A 14,902-nucleotide genomic window follows, 5' to 3' on the forward strand; every position below is an offset into this window, starting at 1 on the left:
GAGGAAGACTTTCGAATGAAGCCTCTGGCCAGATTCTCTTGAATATATTCGGACATGGCTTGAGTCTCGGTAGGAGACAATGGGTAAATACGACCCCTAGGTGGAGTAGAACCAGGAACAAGGTCTATCGGGCAGTCATAAGAGCGGTGCGGCGGCAAAATCTCCGCTTCCTTCTTGTTAAAGACGTCCAAGAAAGCGCAATAGGCTGGAGGAATTCCCACGGATTCCGAAGCAGACCGAGAGGAGGACACAGGCTTGATGGGAAGCAGGCACCTGTTCAGACAAGACTGTCCCCACCGTAGAACATCTCCAGTACGCCAGTCCAGCGTGGGTTCGTGATCTCTCAAGCAAGGAAGACCCAAAAGGAAAGAATGAGACAAAGAAGGTAAAACATAAAAGGCCAGTTTCTCACGATGAAGAGCTCCAATCTGAAGTTCGACTTCCTCCGTAACCAAGTTAACGGTCTCCCGCAAAGGCTGACCATCGACGGAAGCTATTTGTCTGGGAGTCTCCAAGGGTCTAACAGGTATCCCAAGCCTGTTAACAACCTCGAGCTGAACAAAGTTCCCAGCCGCTCCTGAATCAACATAAGCCTCCAGAGAAAAGTGACGGGAACCTAAATGTAGAATAACAGACAAAACCAGAGGCGGAGGGGAATCATAACCACCTAGGAAGGACTCTCTTACCTGCCCTAGGCGGATGCGTTTCCCGGCTTCTGAGGACAAGCGCGTAAGAGATGAGAGGCACTGCCGCAGTAAAAACAAAGACCTTGTGCGAGTCTCTCCTTGCGGCGTTGCTCAGTAGACTTAAGGCGATCGACCTGCATGGATTCAGGAGAAGATGAAGAAGCCACCGGGGCTGCTTGAGAAAAAGAAGTCCCTCGAGCAACAGTGGTCTGGCGAAGAGGTCTCCTCTCTCTGGCAAGCTCACGAGTGCGCTCCTGAAAGCGCAGATCAATGCATATGGCCAAGGAGATAAGATCATCCAAAGAGGTGGGAGTGTCCTGTCCCGCCAACTCATCCTTAATCCGTGAAGACAAACCACGCCAAAACGCTCCAACCAAAGCCTCATTATTCCACCCAAGGTCTGAGGACAGAGTCCGGAAGCGGATGGCGTACTGGGCTACTGAGAGAGTACCCTGGTAAAGGTTAAAGAGGGACTCAGTGGTAGAGACCAGACGACCAGGTTCATCAAAAACCTTACGGAAGGTATCCAGGAACGGATTGAGTTGGGAGACCAAAGGATCATCACGCTCCCAGAGGGGATTAACCCATGCCAAAGCCTCACCCTCCAAATGGGATACTATAAAAGCAACCTTAGCTCGGTCGGTAGGATAAAGTAGCGGAGACAATTCAAAATGCAACTGGCATTGATTAAGAAAGCCGCGGCACGCTTTAGAATCCCCACCATACCGAGGAGGTCTAGCAAGTCGGGGCGAGGGTTGTGGCGCAGAGACAGGAGTGGAAACAGAGGCCACATTCTGGAGGGAGAGAAGCCGATCATTAATGGAGGCCATAAAATTCAAAATATGGGACCGAGTGTCCCGTTGTTGACCTAGCTCCTGCTGAAGGGCAACCAACTGCGGAGCAATACCAGGATCAGAAGGCTGTAAAGCCGCTAGGCGAGACTCCATATTCTTTAAAAATGACATGATCCTAGTCTGGTTTTCACGCGAAAAGAGTAACTCCTTTTGAGTGGCGGAGACTCCAGCGGGGTCCATGGCCTGATGTTACTGTGACGCTGTAAGAATCTGGCTGCACTCGGATGTCACCCGAGTGCAGTCCTATTAGAGCATGAAGATTCAAACAGTGAAAAACGGAGCGTGGACCCACTGGACCGTGATGACGAACCCCTCTCGGACGAGCTGACCAGGTGGACTGCCCCCTATACAGGGAGAGTTAGGGGCAGGCCCGTGAGGGACTATCGCCACAGAAGCTGGAGGGTCGACTGAGAACAGATGGGAACACAGCAGGCACAAAGGGAAAGAGGGAACAAAAAGGAACTACTGAGACAAGGGAGAAGATGGGAACGCTACGGAGGCACGGAGGCTGGCAGGACAATATGGAGACACCGAGGCTGACGGGAGCAAGGAAAAGATATAGGAGCCGGGCAGGTACCGCAGAGGAAAAGGAACTGAAGGAACAAGGCAGGAACACAGGAAACAGGCAGGCACTGCAGAAGGCGGAGGAGACCCAAAGTCAGAGAGCTAGGAACGAACAGAGACCACAGGTGGCCAGAAGCACTTGTAAACACAAATGAACATCAGGCACAGAGAAGCAGCAGGAAGCAGTTTACATAGCAGCATGGGAGCTACTTCCGGGTTACAGTCCTCCAGGATGACGGAGAGGACAGGAAAGAGCGCCAACAGAGGAATCAGATGCGCGCACGCGCAGAGCTGAATGCGACGTGCGCGCGCACCCGGCGAGCTGCAGTGGGGAGAGGCGGCGGCAGCAACGGCATGACACATGCGCAGTACAGAAATAGGGGAAATAAAAGGTAATTATTGCCCGGTGGCAGCGGCCCTTTTGGGATGGGGGCCCTAGGCAATTTTCCAGTCTGCTTCCCCAAGCAGCCCTGACTATTACATTTTTTGACATATCTGTTTCTCCACAAGGTCGGCATATGTACAGAGGCTAAAGGTCTGAAGTGTTTAGTGGTGTCTGCTGATTTTATATACGTGCTGCCGGATTATAAGTTCTTCTTTGGAGTAAAGTTACTACAATTGTATAATCATAATTGGCGGGTTTGGTCGGAGACATGGAGCGCCTGCCAGGGCCGTGGGATACCCAGGCCGGGTCCGTCGGTTCTTCGGGGGTTATCAGGGCAACAGCAACCCTTGAAATGAAGGGGAAATAAAGTTCATAGGGGATTAGTTTGTGACGCCATCCATGGTGTTCGGCAATAAGAAAATGGCCGACACTGTGGTTCAGGTCCACTGGGGCAGTTGGTGATGCAGCAGAGATGTTACTGCTCTCCACGGGTAGAGCTAGGCCCCAGGGCAGTTTTGTGGTAAACTTGATGATGCTGAATGTTGCAGTGTAGGGCTGGTGATGCAGTAATAATTCTGAGGACAGGGTGCAATTTTCACACTTTACTCAGAGTCTGTTGGTACAATCACCAGCTGGGTGCTGTGTCCTCCGGGTCTGTGGACCAGCAAGCTCTCAGGTAATTTGGGTGCACTTTTCCGAGACTCCCTTCTTGTGTACGTTCCCTGGCTGTCTGTCTGTGCTGACTTCGCCCTCCTGCCCTGCGCCTCACAGTGTACCAAGCCAGCAGCCTCAGATCCTGTCGGGAGATGTCCTCCTGGTCCCCTTGATCTTATATGGCTGCCTTTTTAGCAAATGTGTGTGGATTTGGCTGTGGCACATACAGACACCACAGCCTCCGGTTTGCTAGCTGAGTCTTGCAGTTTCTCCACTAGTCTGGGGCTGTTTCCCCACTGCGACCTGGTCCTTGCACCTGACTACAGTCGGCGTGAATTCGGGCGCCACGGGTGGATTCCTCACTTCCCTGGTCCCAAGGAGCCCTTCCTTCTAGCAGCTCCAGCCTGAGATGGGGCCCTCCCTAAATAGGGTCCACCCAGATCCCCTGGCCTGGAGTGGTGTTGGATGCTAGTGTGTGGGTCCCAGATAGCACCCCCTTCTTACCCGAGAGCTAGATACCACACATCTGGCTGAGGTGCAGTACCTGTGTGGCGTCTGGACCCCAAGGGGTGCCATAGACACCAAGGTTTCTTTTATTATGGTTGTGTACAAAGAGAGTAGCGGGCACCACAAAAATAAATAAGTCAGGGATCAACCATATGCATATATAAAGGACAATTGAAAATCAAACAAGAAAAAAGATATGCACACCAATGGGATCAACCTTCAAAAAAATATAACTTTATTTATACAAGAAGCACAGCAGGGCAAGACATACATTTAAAAACATTTAAAAACCAAGGAGCAAGCACATGGCTGATAAGCTACATGCAACCCCCCAGGCAGTTGGAAACAAATACCATCAAGCACCCAATGATTTAAAGTATATCAAAAGAGAAGTATGTATATATACATGTGCAACAATAAATACCCATCTGCTACCAGCTATATTCTATAGGCATCAGACAAAATGCACCAAGAAATAAGGATTGGACACGAGTTCCGCACCCTAGGCATATTTACCAAGTATTACCATACAAGGATAAGAGCCACAGGATTACAGGAGATGTCACCCAAAAACCTGGGAGGGAAGCAAGTGCTATGATCCAAAATCCTAAAAGTCCAAAAGGGCCAGGCAAAGATGCGACAGCCAAAAATAAGGTGCTAGTGCTGGGGGATGAAAGAAGGAGACCAAAGTCCCATGCATATCGACGCTAGGACAGCGTCTTCATCAGGGAAGGGTGAGATAAACAGCCTCACCCTGCTCTTTTATAGCCAAATAATAAAGTGTAATAATCACCGTCTGCGAGGATGCGACGACGTGTGGTTTCCTCATGGCGTGTGCAGACCGGCATCTACTTCCGGTTCAACAAGTTTACCTCATCGCGCCTGTGCAGTTGGTTACTCCAGCTAGACTGCCGAGACTGTAGCTGGTAGCAGATGGGTATTTATTGTTGCACATGTATATATACATACTTCTCTTTTGATATACTTTAAATTATTGGGTGCTTGCTGGTATTTGTTTCCAACTGCCTGGGGGGTTGCATGTAGCTTATCAGCCATGTGCTTGCTCTTTGGTTTTTAAATGTATGTCTTGCCCTGCTGTGCTTCTTGTATAAATAAAGTTATGTTTTTTTGAAGGTTGATGCCTTTGGTATGCACATCTTTTTTCCTGTTTGATTTTCTTTTATTATGGTATGTAGAACGGACACTGGACACATAAAACTGCACATAAATTGATAACATTTGATGGATTCAGACAAACCCTCATACAACACGTGATTAACAAAGTCATTACTACAGGACTGTGTGAAAAAGGGATTTATTCTAAAAGAAACGCCAGAGCCAAAAATGAGAGAATCTGGGCATCATGGCTGGATATTCTGGGCCTGGCCTCCAGCATGTTAGACGGGGTCTTTGTCCCTGGAGCTTCTCTACTCGGTATAATGAGACTCTGATGTTGTTCATATAAAGAGCATTTGAGAATAATATAAATTGCAATAAAATATATTTGATAGCGTCTTGTTTCTTACACCAGGAATGTTACTCCGGTGCCTAACTGGAGAACTATTACTGGTGAGCCACTAATAATGAATTTGGAGCATCTTATTAGTGGCGTCTTGATGAAATTCACACATCTTATTGCTGAACCTTCCTCATTAAGAATGGTGTATGGAACATTAGTCTTAATGAATTGTTTTACAAAAAATACAAAAGGTAGAATTTTGTAATTGTTCATTGTACATAAGATTTATTTAACACCAGAGGTTTTGTCAAAGATGAATAACAATGGGGACACGAGTGTCCCAAGTGTCAGATTAACCCATTGTATGTTATTGTTATGCTATAAATAGTAAATTTTGAGGGGTCAGGTTATTGAGACAAATCAAATCGTATTAAACCCAATAATATGTGCATTGGGGTATAGAAAAAGGAATCCGATCCTAATGACGGTGAAAAACTACTATACTTAGCACAGAAATTGCTTATATAAATGTGGTTCCCATCTGATGTCCCTACAAAGAAAGCATGGATCATAGCTGTAAATCATAACTTGCAACATGAACATGTTTATTACTGTAATGTACATAAACTAAAGACATTTATTCAGACATGGAGATTGTTACAAAAACTGTAAAGAATGGCAGATTGCCAAGATTGGGCGTTAGGGGAAAAAAAAGAAGAAAAAATGTTGTTCTTTTTTTTTTTTGGGGGGGGGGGGGGGTTGGGGTCACAATACTCTTGCCCATATAGTCAATATATAGATAAACAATATGAAATATGTACTGATAATGTTCTCTTGCTCTTTAGATAAGAGATGTCTATTGGGAAATGCTTATATTTTAATTCTAATTTAAGTTCTAATTTGCTTTTCTTTCTCATTTACTTATTTATAGTTACTTTGACTGTATTTTGTTATGTGTTGTCTTGTGTTATGTGTACTGTTTGTCAAAATATATGGTTTCTCCTGTGTGAATTCTCCGGTGTCTAACAAGATGTGATTGAGCTGCAAAATTTCTCCCACATTCTGAACATGAAAAAGGTTTCTCCCCTGTGTGAGTTCTTTGGTGTCTAACAAGATATGATTTATCTACAAAATATTTACCACATTGTGAACATGAAAAAGGTTTCTCCCCTGTGTGAGCTCTCTGATGGACAACTAACTCTGATTTCTGATTAAAGCATCTCCCACATTGTGAACATGAAAAAGGTTTCTCCCCTGTATGAGTTCTCTGATGAACAACTAAATTTGATTTCCTTATAAAACATTTCCCGCATTCTGAACATGAAAAAGGTTTCTCCCCTGTGTGAGTTCTCTGGTGTGTAACAAAAGTTGATTTATCTGCAAAACATTTTCCACATTCTGAACATAAAAAAGGTTTCTCCCCTGTGTGAATTCTCTGATGAACAACTAAATTTGATTTCCCTACAAAACATTTCCCACATTCTGAACATAAATATGGCTTCTCCCCTGTGTGAAGTTTCTGATGGATAACTAAAGCCGATTTTAGATTAAAACATTTCCCACATTCTGAACATGAAAAGGCCTTCTCTCCTGTATGTGATTTTTGGTGTATAACTAGATATGATTTATCAGTATAACGTTTCCCACATTCTGAACATGAATATGGCTTCTCCCCTGTGTGAACTCTCTCATGTCTAACAAGTTCTGACTTGCGCTTAAAATATTTCCCACACTCTGCACAAGAAAATCTTTTCTCCTTTGTGGGAATTTTTTTCTGAGTACCAAAAGACATTTTGAGGGAAAAACATTTTCTACATTTTGTACTTGAAAATGGCTTCTTTGCTTTAAGAGCAGTTCGATTTTCAATTCCTCTTTTGTGACTTTCATTTTTCTTAATAGTCTGTGATGAATCAGAAGTTAGCATTTGTCTATAAGGATGAGATGATAGATCTTTGATGTGAAGGGATGATGGAATAACCGGAGTAATTGCATTCACTTCAGTTATATCTTGTGTGATATCAAGGTCGTCTGATTTAAAAAATGAAGATGTCACTTGACCTTCTGATCTCCTGGTACAGTCATCTGCCAATAATAAAAATGATTTTTTAATAAAATATCCTTAAAATATATTTGCATGATATTTCTAAAGTATACATAGAAATTACACGTTATGTCGAAAAATTAAACTATTTACTAAGACAAAACTAGTTGACAATCAAACACTAGACTTCAGAGCAGGAACGAGTAGAGTATGATGTTCAACCTTGTTTGTTTGTTCTGCCTCCCAGACAGGAATAATACACCAGCTAAAAATGTTACTTAGGTCGGTTTCACACTAGCGTTTGGGTCCGCATGTTGCGTTTGGCGGGCACGTCAAAATGACGCACGGGTGCGCATCCACGTCCCTGCGTACACAATGTTAAACATAGGTATGCAAGACACATGCGGATGTTTGCAGATCTTAAGGAAAAAAGTATGCAGGCGTACGCTGCAGACTCAAATGCTAGTGTGAAACCGGCCTTTGGCCAATTGGTTCCAACAAAAACTTACCTGATCAGTAAATGGGTCTTGGAAAATGCCAACACGAAGGGAAAATTTAGTTTTTGCAATATTAAGACATTTTTTCATCTCTTAAAATAAAAAAACAAACAATGGCAGAGTTGCATTTTTTCACAATTTCTTCCCAATTATAATTTTTCCCCTAGTTTTCAGTACATTCTATAGTAAACTGAATGCTGCCATTTAAATCTACAACTTGTCCCACAAAAACACAAGCACTAAGACGTCCATGTTCACTGAAAAAAAAAAGCTGTTATGGCCCTTGGAAGAAGGCAAGGAATCATTAAAAGTGCAAAAATTAGAAATACTCTGGTCCTAAAAGGGTTAACTACATTTACTATTCTAATAAAGGGGGACTTTTATATTCCGGCCTCTCAGACTCAACAATGGATGGCTCCAGTACAAGTTCTTATATAATGGACATTTATAGAATTCTTAAGAGAAAATATATTTCAGGCTCTTGAAGGTACAAATATCTGACCTTTATGTATTAATTGCTGTCCTTTTTTTGCTAACTAAATTTTGCGAGGAATTGTTAAAAGCTCATATGGGTGGGCTGCCTGGTAGTGATGAGCGAATATACTCGTTACTCGAGATTTCCCGAGCATGCTTGGGAGTCCTCTGAGTACTTTTTAGTGCTCGGAGATTTAGTTTTTATTGCCGCAGCTGACTGATTTACATCTGTTAGCCAGCATAAGTACATGTGGGGATTCCCTAGCAACCAGGCAACCACCACATGTACTTATGCTGGCTAACAGATGTAAATCATTCAGCTGCAGCAATAAAAACTAAATTTCCGAGCATTAAAAAATACTTGGAGGCCATCCGAGCATGCTCGGGAAATCTCGAGTAACGAGTATATTCGCTCATCACTACTGCCTGGCCTCCATGTGCCCACTGTGGGATAATATTTACCTCCCTCATTTCTTACAGTGCCGAACTTTAATTATTCCTTTTTTATTCACTTTCACATATATTAATAGAGGGATTTGTTATACAAGTAGGATTAGAGGATTCACATTTCTCTCCTTATTTGCAGATAAGACTTCTTTCACATTTCCGTCGGTACGTGACCGTCGGACGTTGTGAAAATTCTGTGCAACGTGGGCAGCAGACGCAGTGTTTCAACGCGTCCGCTGCCCATAGTAAAGTCCCAGGGAGGAGGGGGTGGAGTTCCGGCCACGCCTGCGCACTTAAAATTGCAGGACCCTTGAACGTTTTTTTGCTACGACGGTCCGCCAAAAAATGACGCATCCAGTGCACGACGTATGGAACGTGTGTCCATACGTCGCGATGCGTCGCTAATACAAGCCTATGGGGAAAAAACACATCCTGCGGGCAACTTTGCAGGATGCGTTTTTTTAACAGAACGACGCATTGCAACGCTTGGCAAAAGACGGAAATGTGAAAGTAGCCTAAGACATTCTATTCAGTCTTCACCCCGGCTTTTCGTTTTGGGTGAACATATCTTTTCATGGATTATTTATTGTCAACTGAAATCTGTAAAGGCAGAATTAGTTCCCTATAAAACATTTGATGAATCGACTTTCAGAAGAGAATAAATTCTGGGAATCAGATCTTGGATTTATCTTACATAATGGAAAATAATTGTAAATTCTGATAATGTTCTTCTCTACGTCATATGAGAGAATGTTCCAATTTACGGTTATTCACAGGTTGCACCGTTCCCAACTTTTATGCAGAAGATAGGATATATTAAATATTCTGAATGTCATTGGCAATTTAACCTGTCGCCGAAGTTATCAAGAAACATCCGGGCATAGTAGGATTCCGTACAGGAGCAATGGAAAAAAAGGTGGCCCTCTATGCTGACGACACTTTGTTGTTCTTGGCGGAGGCTTCAAATACTTTACTAGTGACGATGGAGATTATCGAAAGATTTGGGAAATATTTGGGTTAAAAGATCAACTGGAACAAATCAGTCTTAGGCTATGTGCCCACGTTGCAGAATGCTCGCATAATTTTCCTGATCAAAACCAGACTCCTTTCGCAGGAAATCCGCTTGCAATTTTTCACGTTTTCTTCCGGAGCATCCCAATACAATAATATAGCATCAAATCCGCAGATTTTCCGCAAAATTAATCAACATGCTGTTTTGTTTTTTTTGGGGGGGAAAAAAAAGGCAGAATGGGCACAAAAATTGCGGAATGAATTAAAATAATGGAATGCTTAATGTAAGCGTTTTTGCAGCGGAAAACCGCCGCAAAAATGCTAAAAATCTGGAACGTGGGCACATAGCCTTACTCCCATTAGATAATTATGATAACCAACCTTCATATTCAGGTTCTGGCTTAGAAGTGGTTTCTGAATTCAAATATTTGGGTATTAACATAACGGCACAAACAAAAGATTAAGAGACAAAACTTCACCCCCAATTATCACGAAATTTAAGCAAAAAAAAAAATTTTAAGCAAAAAGGAAACTTGGTCCAAATTATTACTGCCAGTTGTGGGATATCGCCTCTATGTAGCTGAGCCGATCAGGTTCTGGCAGCTTCTAGTCTCCCATAGAGACTATTGAAGCATGCCAAAAATAAAAAATAAAAAGTTTTTTTAAAAAATAAAAAATATATAAAAGTTCAAATCACCCCCCTTTCGCCCCATTCAAAATAAAAACAAAAAAAAAATCAAACATACACATATTTGGTTTCGCCGTATTCAGAATCACCAGATCTATTAACAAAAAAGCATTAACCTGATCGCTAAACGGCAAAGTGAGAAAAAAGTCAAAACACCAGAATTACTTTTTTGGTCGCCACAAAATTACATTAAAATGCAATAACGAATGATCAAATGATCATATCTGCACCAAAATGATATAGTTAAAAACGTCAGCTCGGCACTCAAAAAATAAGCCCTCACCCAATCTGAGAACACGAAAAATGGAGATGCTATGGGTATAGGAAAATGGCGCAATTTTTATTTTTTTTTTACAAAGTTTGGATTTTGTTTTCACCACTTAGATAAAAAAGAACCTAGAGATGTTTGGTGTCTATGAATTCGTAATGACCTGGACAATCATAATGGCAGGTCATTTTTAGCATTTAGTGAACCTAGTAAAAAAGCCAAACAAAAACAAGTATGGGATTGCACTTTTTTGCAATTTTACCGTACTTGTAATTTTTTTCTCATTTTCTAGTACATGACATGGTAAAACCTCTATCATTGCTTTCTCACCTACCAGTCCCATCATTGCCCTTTCCACAACCTCTATCATTGCTTTCTCCCCCACCACCACCATTATTGCCCATTCCACCACCTCCATCATTGCCTCCTCTCCCACCACTCCCATCATTGCCTCTTCTCCCACCACTCCCATCATTGCCATTTCCACCACCTCCATCATTGCCACCTCCACCATTGCCTCCTCCTCCACCATCCCCATCATTGCTCTTTCCACCACCATCATTGTCTGATCCACCACCACTATCATTGTCTTCTCCCACACCATCCCCATCACTGCTCTTTCCACCACCTCCATCATTGCTTTCTCCCCCACCACCCCCATCATTGCCCTCTCCACCACCTACACACACACACACCACTCACCTCTCTGCACGTTACACACACATCTCCACAACCCACACAGTTCACCTCTCCGAATGTTCCCCGGCAGCCACAGCGTCGTCATCGCCAACAGCTTTCTCTCCGACACAGCCGCGAGCTGAATGCTGAAGTCTTCCAGCCATGGCTGCTTTGTCCGACAGGAAGCGCGGGCAGGAAGCACAGGACAGATCCCTGCAGCTCCGCTCCGCAGCCATTTTCTCCTGTAGACAGCGGAACTGCAGGGATCGCTCCCTGCCCACCGTTCATGTGGGCAATCTGGCCAGGGGGCATCGGAGCCTTGGGACCGGAGAAATGCCAGATTGCCCTGAGTGTTAGCCGCCTTGCAGCATCGGCTGCACATGCGGTATGTCCACCCCTGAACATAGCCTAACAGTCTTATAAAGGTCTAAAAACCTTCATCAAAAATATTGGAGCACACAAATCTCCAAGGGTCCCAAACTTTTGCATCAGCCCATTTTCCTTTTTGTAATTTTTAAAACGTAAAATATGACATTTTTTTGCCTAAAATACAAAGTGTCATCTTTAACTTTAGCTCTTTTTGTACATCATTTTGTCTTCAGCTTGCTTAACTGTTCACAATAACAGTAATATTGACCAGGGGTGACCAAACTTTTACTAGCTAATAAAAAGAGTACAAATAAAAATTAACTTTTAATGACTAAAGAAAATTGGATATATTAAAAATTCTAAATGTTCGAAGTGTATCTTGGAGGCGGCAGATCTATCTCATATGTATTGGGACTGCCGGGAAATTAGGGAATTTTGGGAACCAGTTAACTCATTTGTTGCTGAGAGGCTGAATATTGTTTCGTCATTTCATTTTTGTTATAGGAGTCAAGCTGGATTGTCCTACTAAGGATCTAATTACTTCATGATTATTATCTGCAAGAAGAATTATTTTTAAGGACTGGATAACTTCTAAAAATATATTTATCTAACAACAGCTTTGGACAAGCTACACATCCCAATAAAATAATAGCCCGGATAAGTAGAAGCAAATAATTTTGGAAATATGGGCAAGAATTATTGATTGAAGGGTTTTCTCTTCTTTAATCCCTTCTGAATGGGGAGGGGAGAGCTGAGGGGGAAACGAATAAGTAGGAAAAGGAGAAAAATAATGATGATTGTATTATATTTCTTGTTTTTATGTGTCTACTGTTTATGTTGGAGCATATATATAAAAAGAACTTGGTCAAGGGGGCGTGTCCTAGCTGGCCATGTGAGTGGAAGCAGGGAAGAGTGCTCCTGCTGCCAGAAGGACAAAAATCCTGCTTTAACCCCGATTTTCGGGTTAACTCACCTAAATCCAGCTGGCTGAAGTTCCGGAGAGTGCAGCGGTGCGGAGCGGCGGGTCCGGAGTCGGCAGCGATGACCAGGAGGTGGCAGAAAGACGCTGGCACCAGCGATGCAGGAGCCGGCCAAGATGGTGCCGATGCTAGGGAGGACGCCGAGAAGGAGAACGCCGCATGTCAGCGGCGCATGGAGGTGGCCGCAAAGCTGCAGCAGTATGCCAGAGTGGAGGCTGCTGAGGAGGCAGAACCAGGATCTGGAGCTGGAGCTGACCAGGAGGAGGAGGAAGCAAGCAAGGCTGAGCAGCATGAGGTACAGAGGGGGAAGGAGAGGCAGCATGGCTGGGGCTAGTGGGGGACCTGAAGCCATATCACAGGGAGAGGAGCCGACTCTTATGGTACCGTCACACTAGACGATATCGCTAGCGATCCGTGACGTTGCAGCGTCCTGGCTAGCAATATCGTCCAGTGTGACAGGCAGCAGCGATCAGGCCCCTGCTGTGATATCGCTGGTCAGGGAAGAAAGTCCAGAACTTTGTTTCGTTGCTGGATCTCCCGCTGACATCGCTGAATCGGCGTGTGTAACGCCGATTCAGCGATGTCTTCGCTGGTAACAAGGGTAAACATCGGGTTACTAAGCGCAGGGCCGCGCTTAGTAACCCGATGTTTACCCTGGTTACCATCGTTAAAGTAAAAAAAACAACCACTACATACTTACCTACCGCTGTCTGTCCCCGGCACTCTGCTTCTCTGCTCTGGCTGTGAGCACAGCGGCCGGAAAGCAGAGCGGTGACGTCACCGCTCTGCTTTCCGGCTGCCCGGCGCTCACAGCCAGAGCAGAGAAGCAGAGCGCCGGGGACAGACAGCGGTAGGTAAGTATGTAGTGGTTGTTTTTTTTACTTTAACGATGGTAACCAGGGTAAACATCGGGTTACTAAGCGCGGCCCTGCGCTTAGTAACCCGATGTTTACCCTGGTTACCGGGGACCTCGGGATCGTTGGTCGCTGGAGAGCTGTCTGTGTGACAGCTCTCCAGCGACCAAACAGCGACGCTGCAGCGATCCGGATCGTTGTCGGTATCGCTGCAGCGTCGCTTAGTGTGAAGGTACCTTTAGAGATGTTATCACACTGATTTCTTCATGTCAGCAATCCCTGAACTCCTTGGCCCAGCAGATGCAGGAAGTTAAAGGGGACACGGCACAGATTAATGCGGCTCTGCAGAAAATGGACAAACGTATAGGAGTGGTGGAGGAGAGGGTGAGCACGGCAGAAGATCACATAGTTAAGCTACAAAAAGCTGAAAAGAAGTTCGCCCAAGCAATAGCCGAGCTCGCTGCTAAAAATGAGGATCTGGGAAATAGATCCAGAAGAAATAATATGCGTATAGTGGGGCTGCCTGAAAAGACTGAGGGGAGAAATCCCACTGAGTTTGTGGAGAACTGGCTGCTGGAGAAGATTGGGAGCACAGTGTTGACTAAAGTTTTTGCTGTTGAACGGGCTCATAGGGTCCCGCAGCAGCCCCCTGCCCCAGGAGCGAATCCCCGTACCATGCTTGCTAAAATACTCAATTACAGAGACAGAGACATTATCCTTAGAAAGGCTAGAGAGATGGAAGATCTGACGGCTGGAGGTCAGAAAATTGCCATTTATCCGGATTATTCCGCTGCGGTTCAGAAACAGCAGATGAAGTTTACTGGAGTCAAGCGGCGACTGAGGGAGCTAGGAGTGCAGTACTCTGTGATGTTTCCCGCCAAGCTGAGACTGGTGGCTTTTAATAAGACCCACTTTTTCTTGACACCGGAGGACGCTACCCAGTGGCTTGATACTCATGAGAAAAAACTTAAGGGAATGGGCGACTGACATTTCGGCGAGATCCAGTTGGGATTTGTTTTCTCTGTCGATAGAGGAGAGTTCTGCGCTCGTTAGCAATGGTTAAAGAGTTGAGCAACTGTTGGGGGTTTTGCTGGGCCATATTGAAGGAATGGCCGGAGGGGACAGTACCAACTACTAAGTACGGGGGAGGAGGGTTATGCTGGGTACTGTGAACTGGTTTGGTACTTTTTCTATATGTTAATATAAGTTGAAATGTTAAGATACAATAAAGTGAAAGTTGGGGGGAAATTGTGATTGCTATGGCAGCGGGACGCGAATGGAGAGGGTTAAGTAAGGGAGAGTGTTCGCAGTGGGCAGTGGAGCCCCACTCTTGATGAGAGGAAGAATGCGTTATATTGGGGGGGTTAGGGGGGCAAGTTGGGAGGGGGCAGGGGGGGTGGGAGGATTGGGGCAGCTCATACTTGGGAAATTGGATACTTTAAGAAATGATGAGCCACATTATGGGAGATTGTATTAAAATATTGAG

At 44.4% G+C, this 14,902-nt stretch overlaps 1 protein-coding gene across 1 annotated transcript in view; it reads right to left on the bottom strand.

The window, feature by feature from the left end:
* The window catches only part of LOC138666587 (uncharacterized), a 173,551-nt gene that overhangs the window by 33,012 nt on the left and 125,637 nt on the right, over positions 1–14,902 (bottom strand). Inside the window, exon 25 of the mRNA XM_069754788.1 lies at positions 6,087–6,869. Coding sequence (XP_069610889.1) covers positions 6,087–6,869 — 783 coding nt within the window. The remainder of the gene's footprint in view (positions 1–6,086; positions 6,870–14,902) is intronic.

Source organism: Ranitomeya imitator, chromosome 2 (genome assembly GCF_032444005.1).
Source record: "Ranitomeya imitator isolate aRanImi1 chromosome 2, aRanImi1.pri, whole genome shotgun sequence".
In the NCBI taxonomy this organism is placed as follows: domain Eukaryota; kingdom Metazoa; phylum Chordata; class Amphibia; order Anura; family Dendrobatidae; genus Ranitomeya; species Ranitomeya imitator.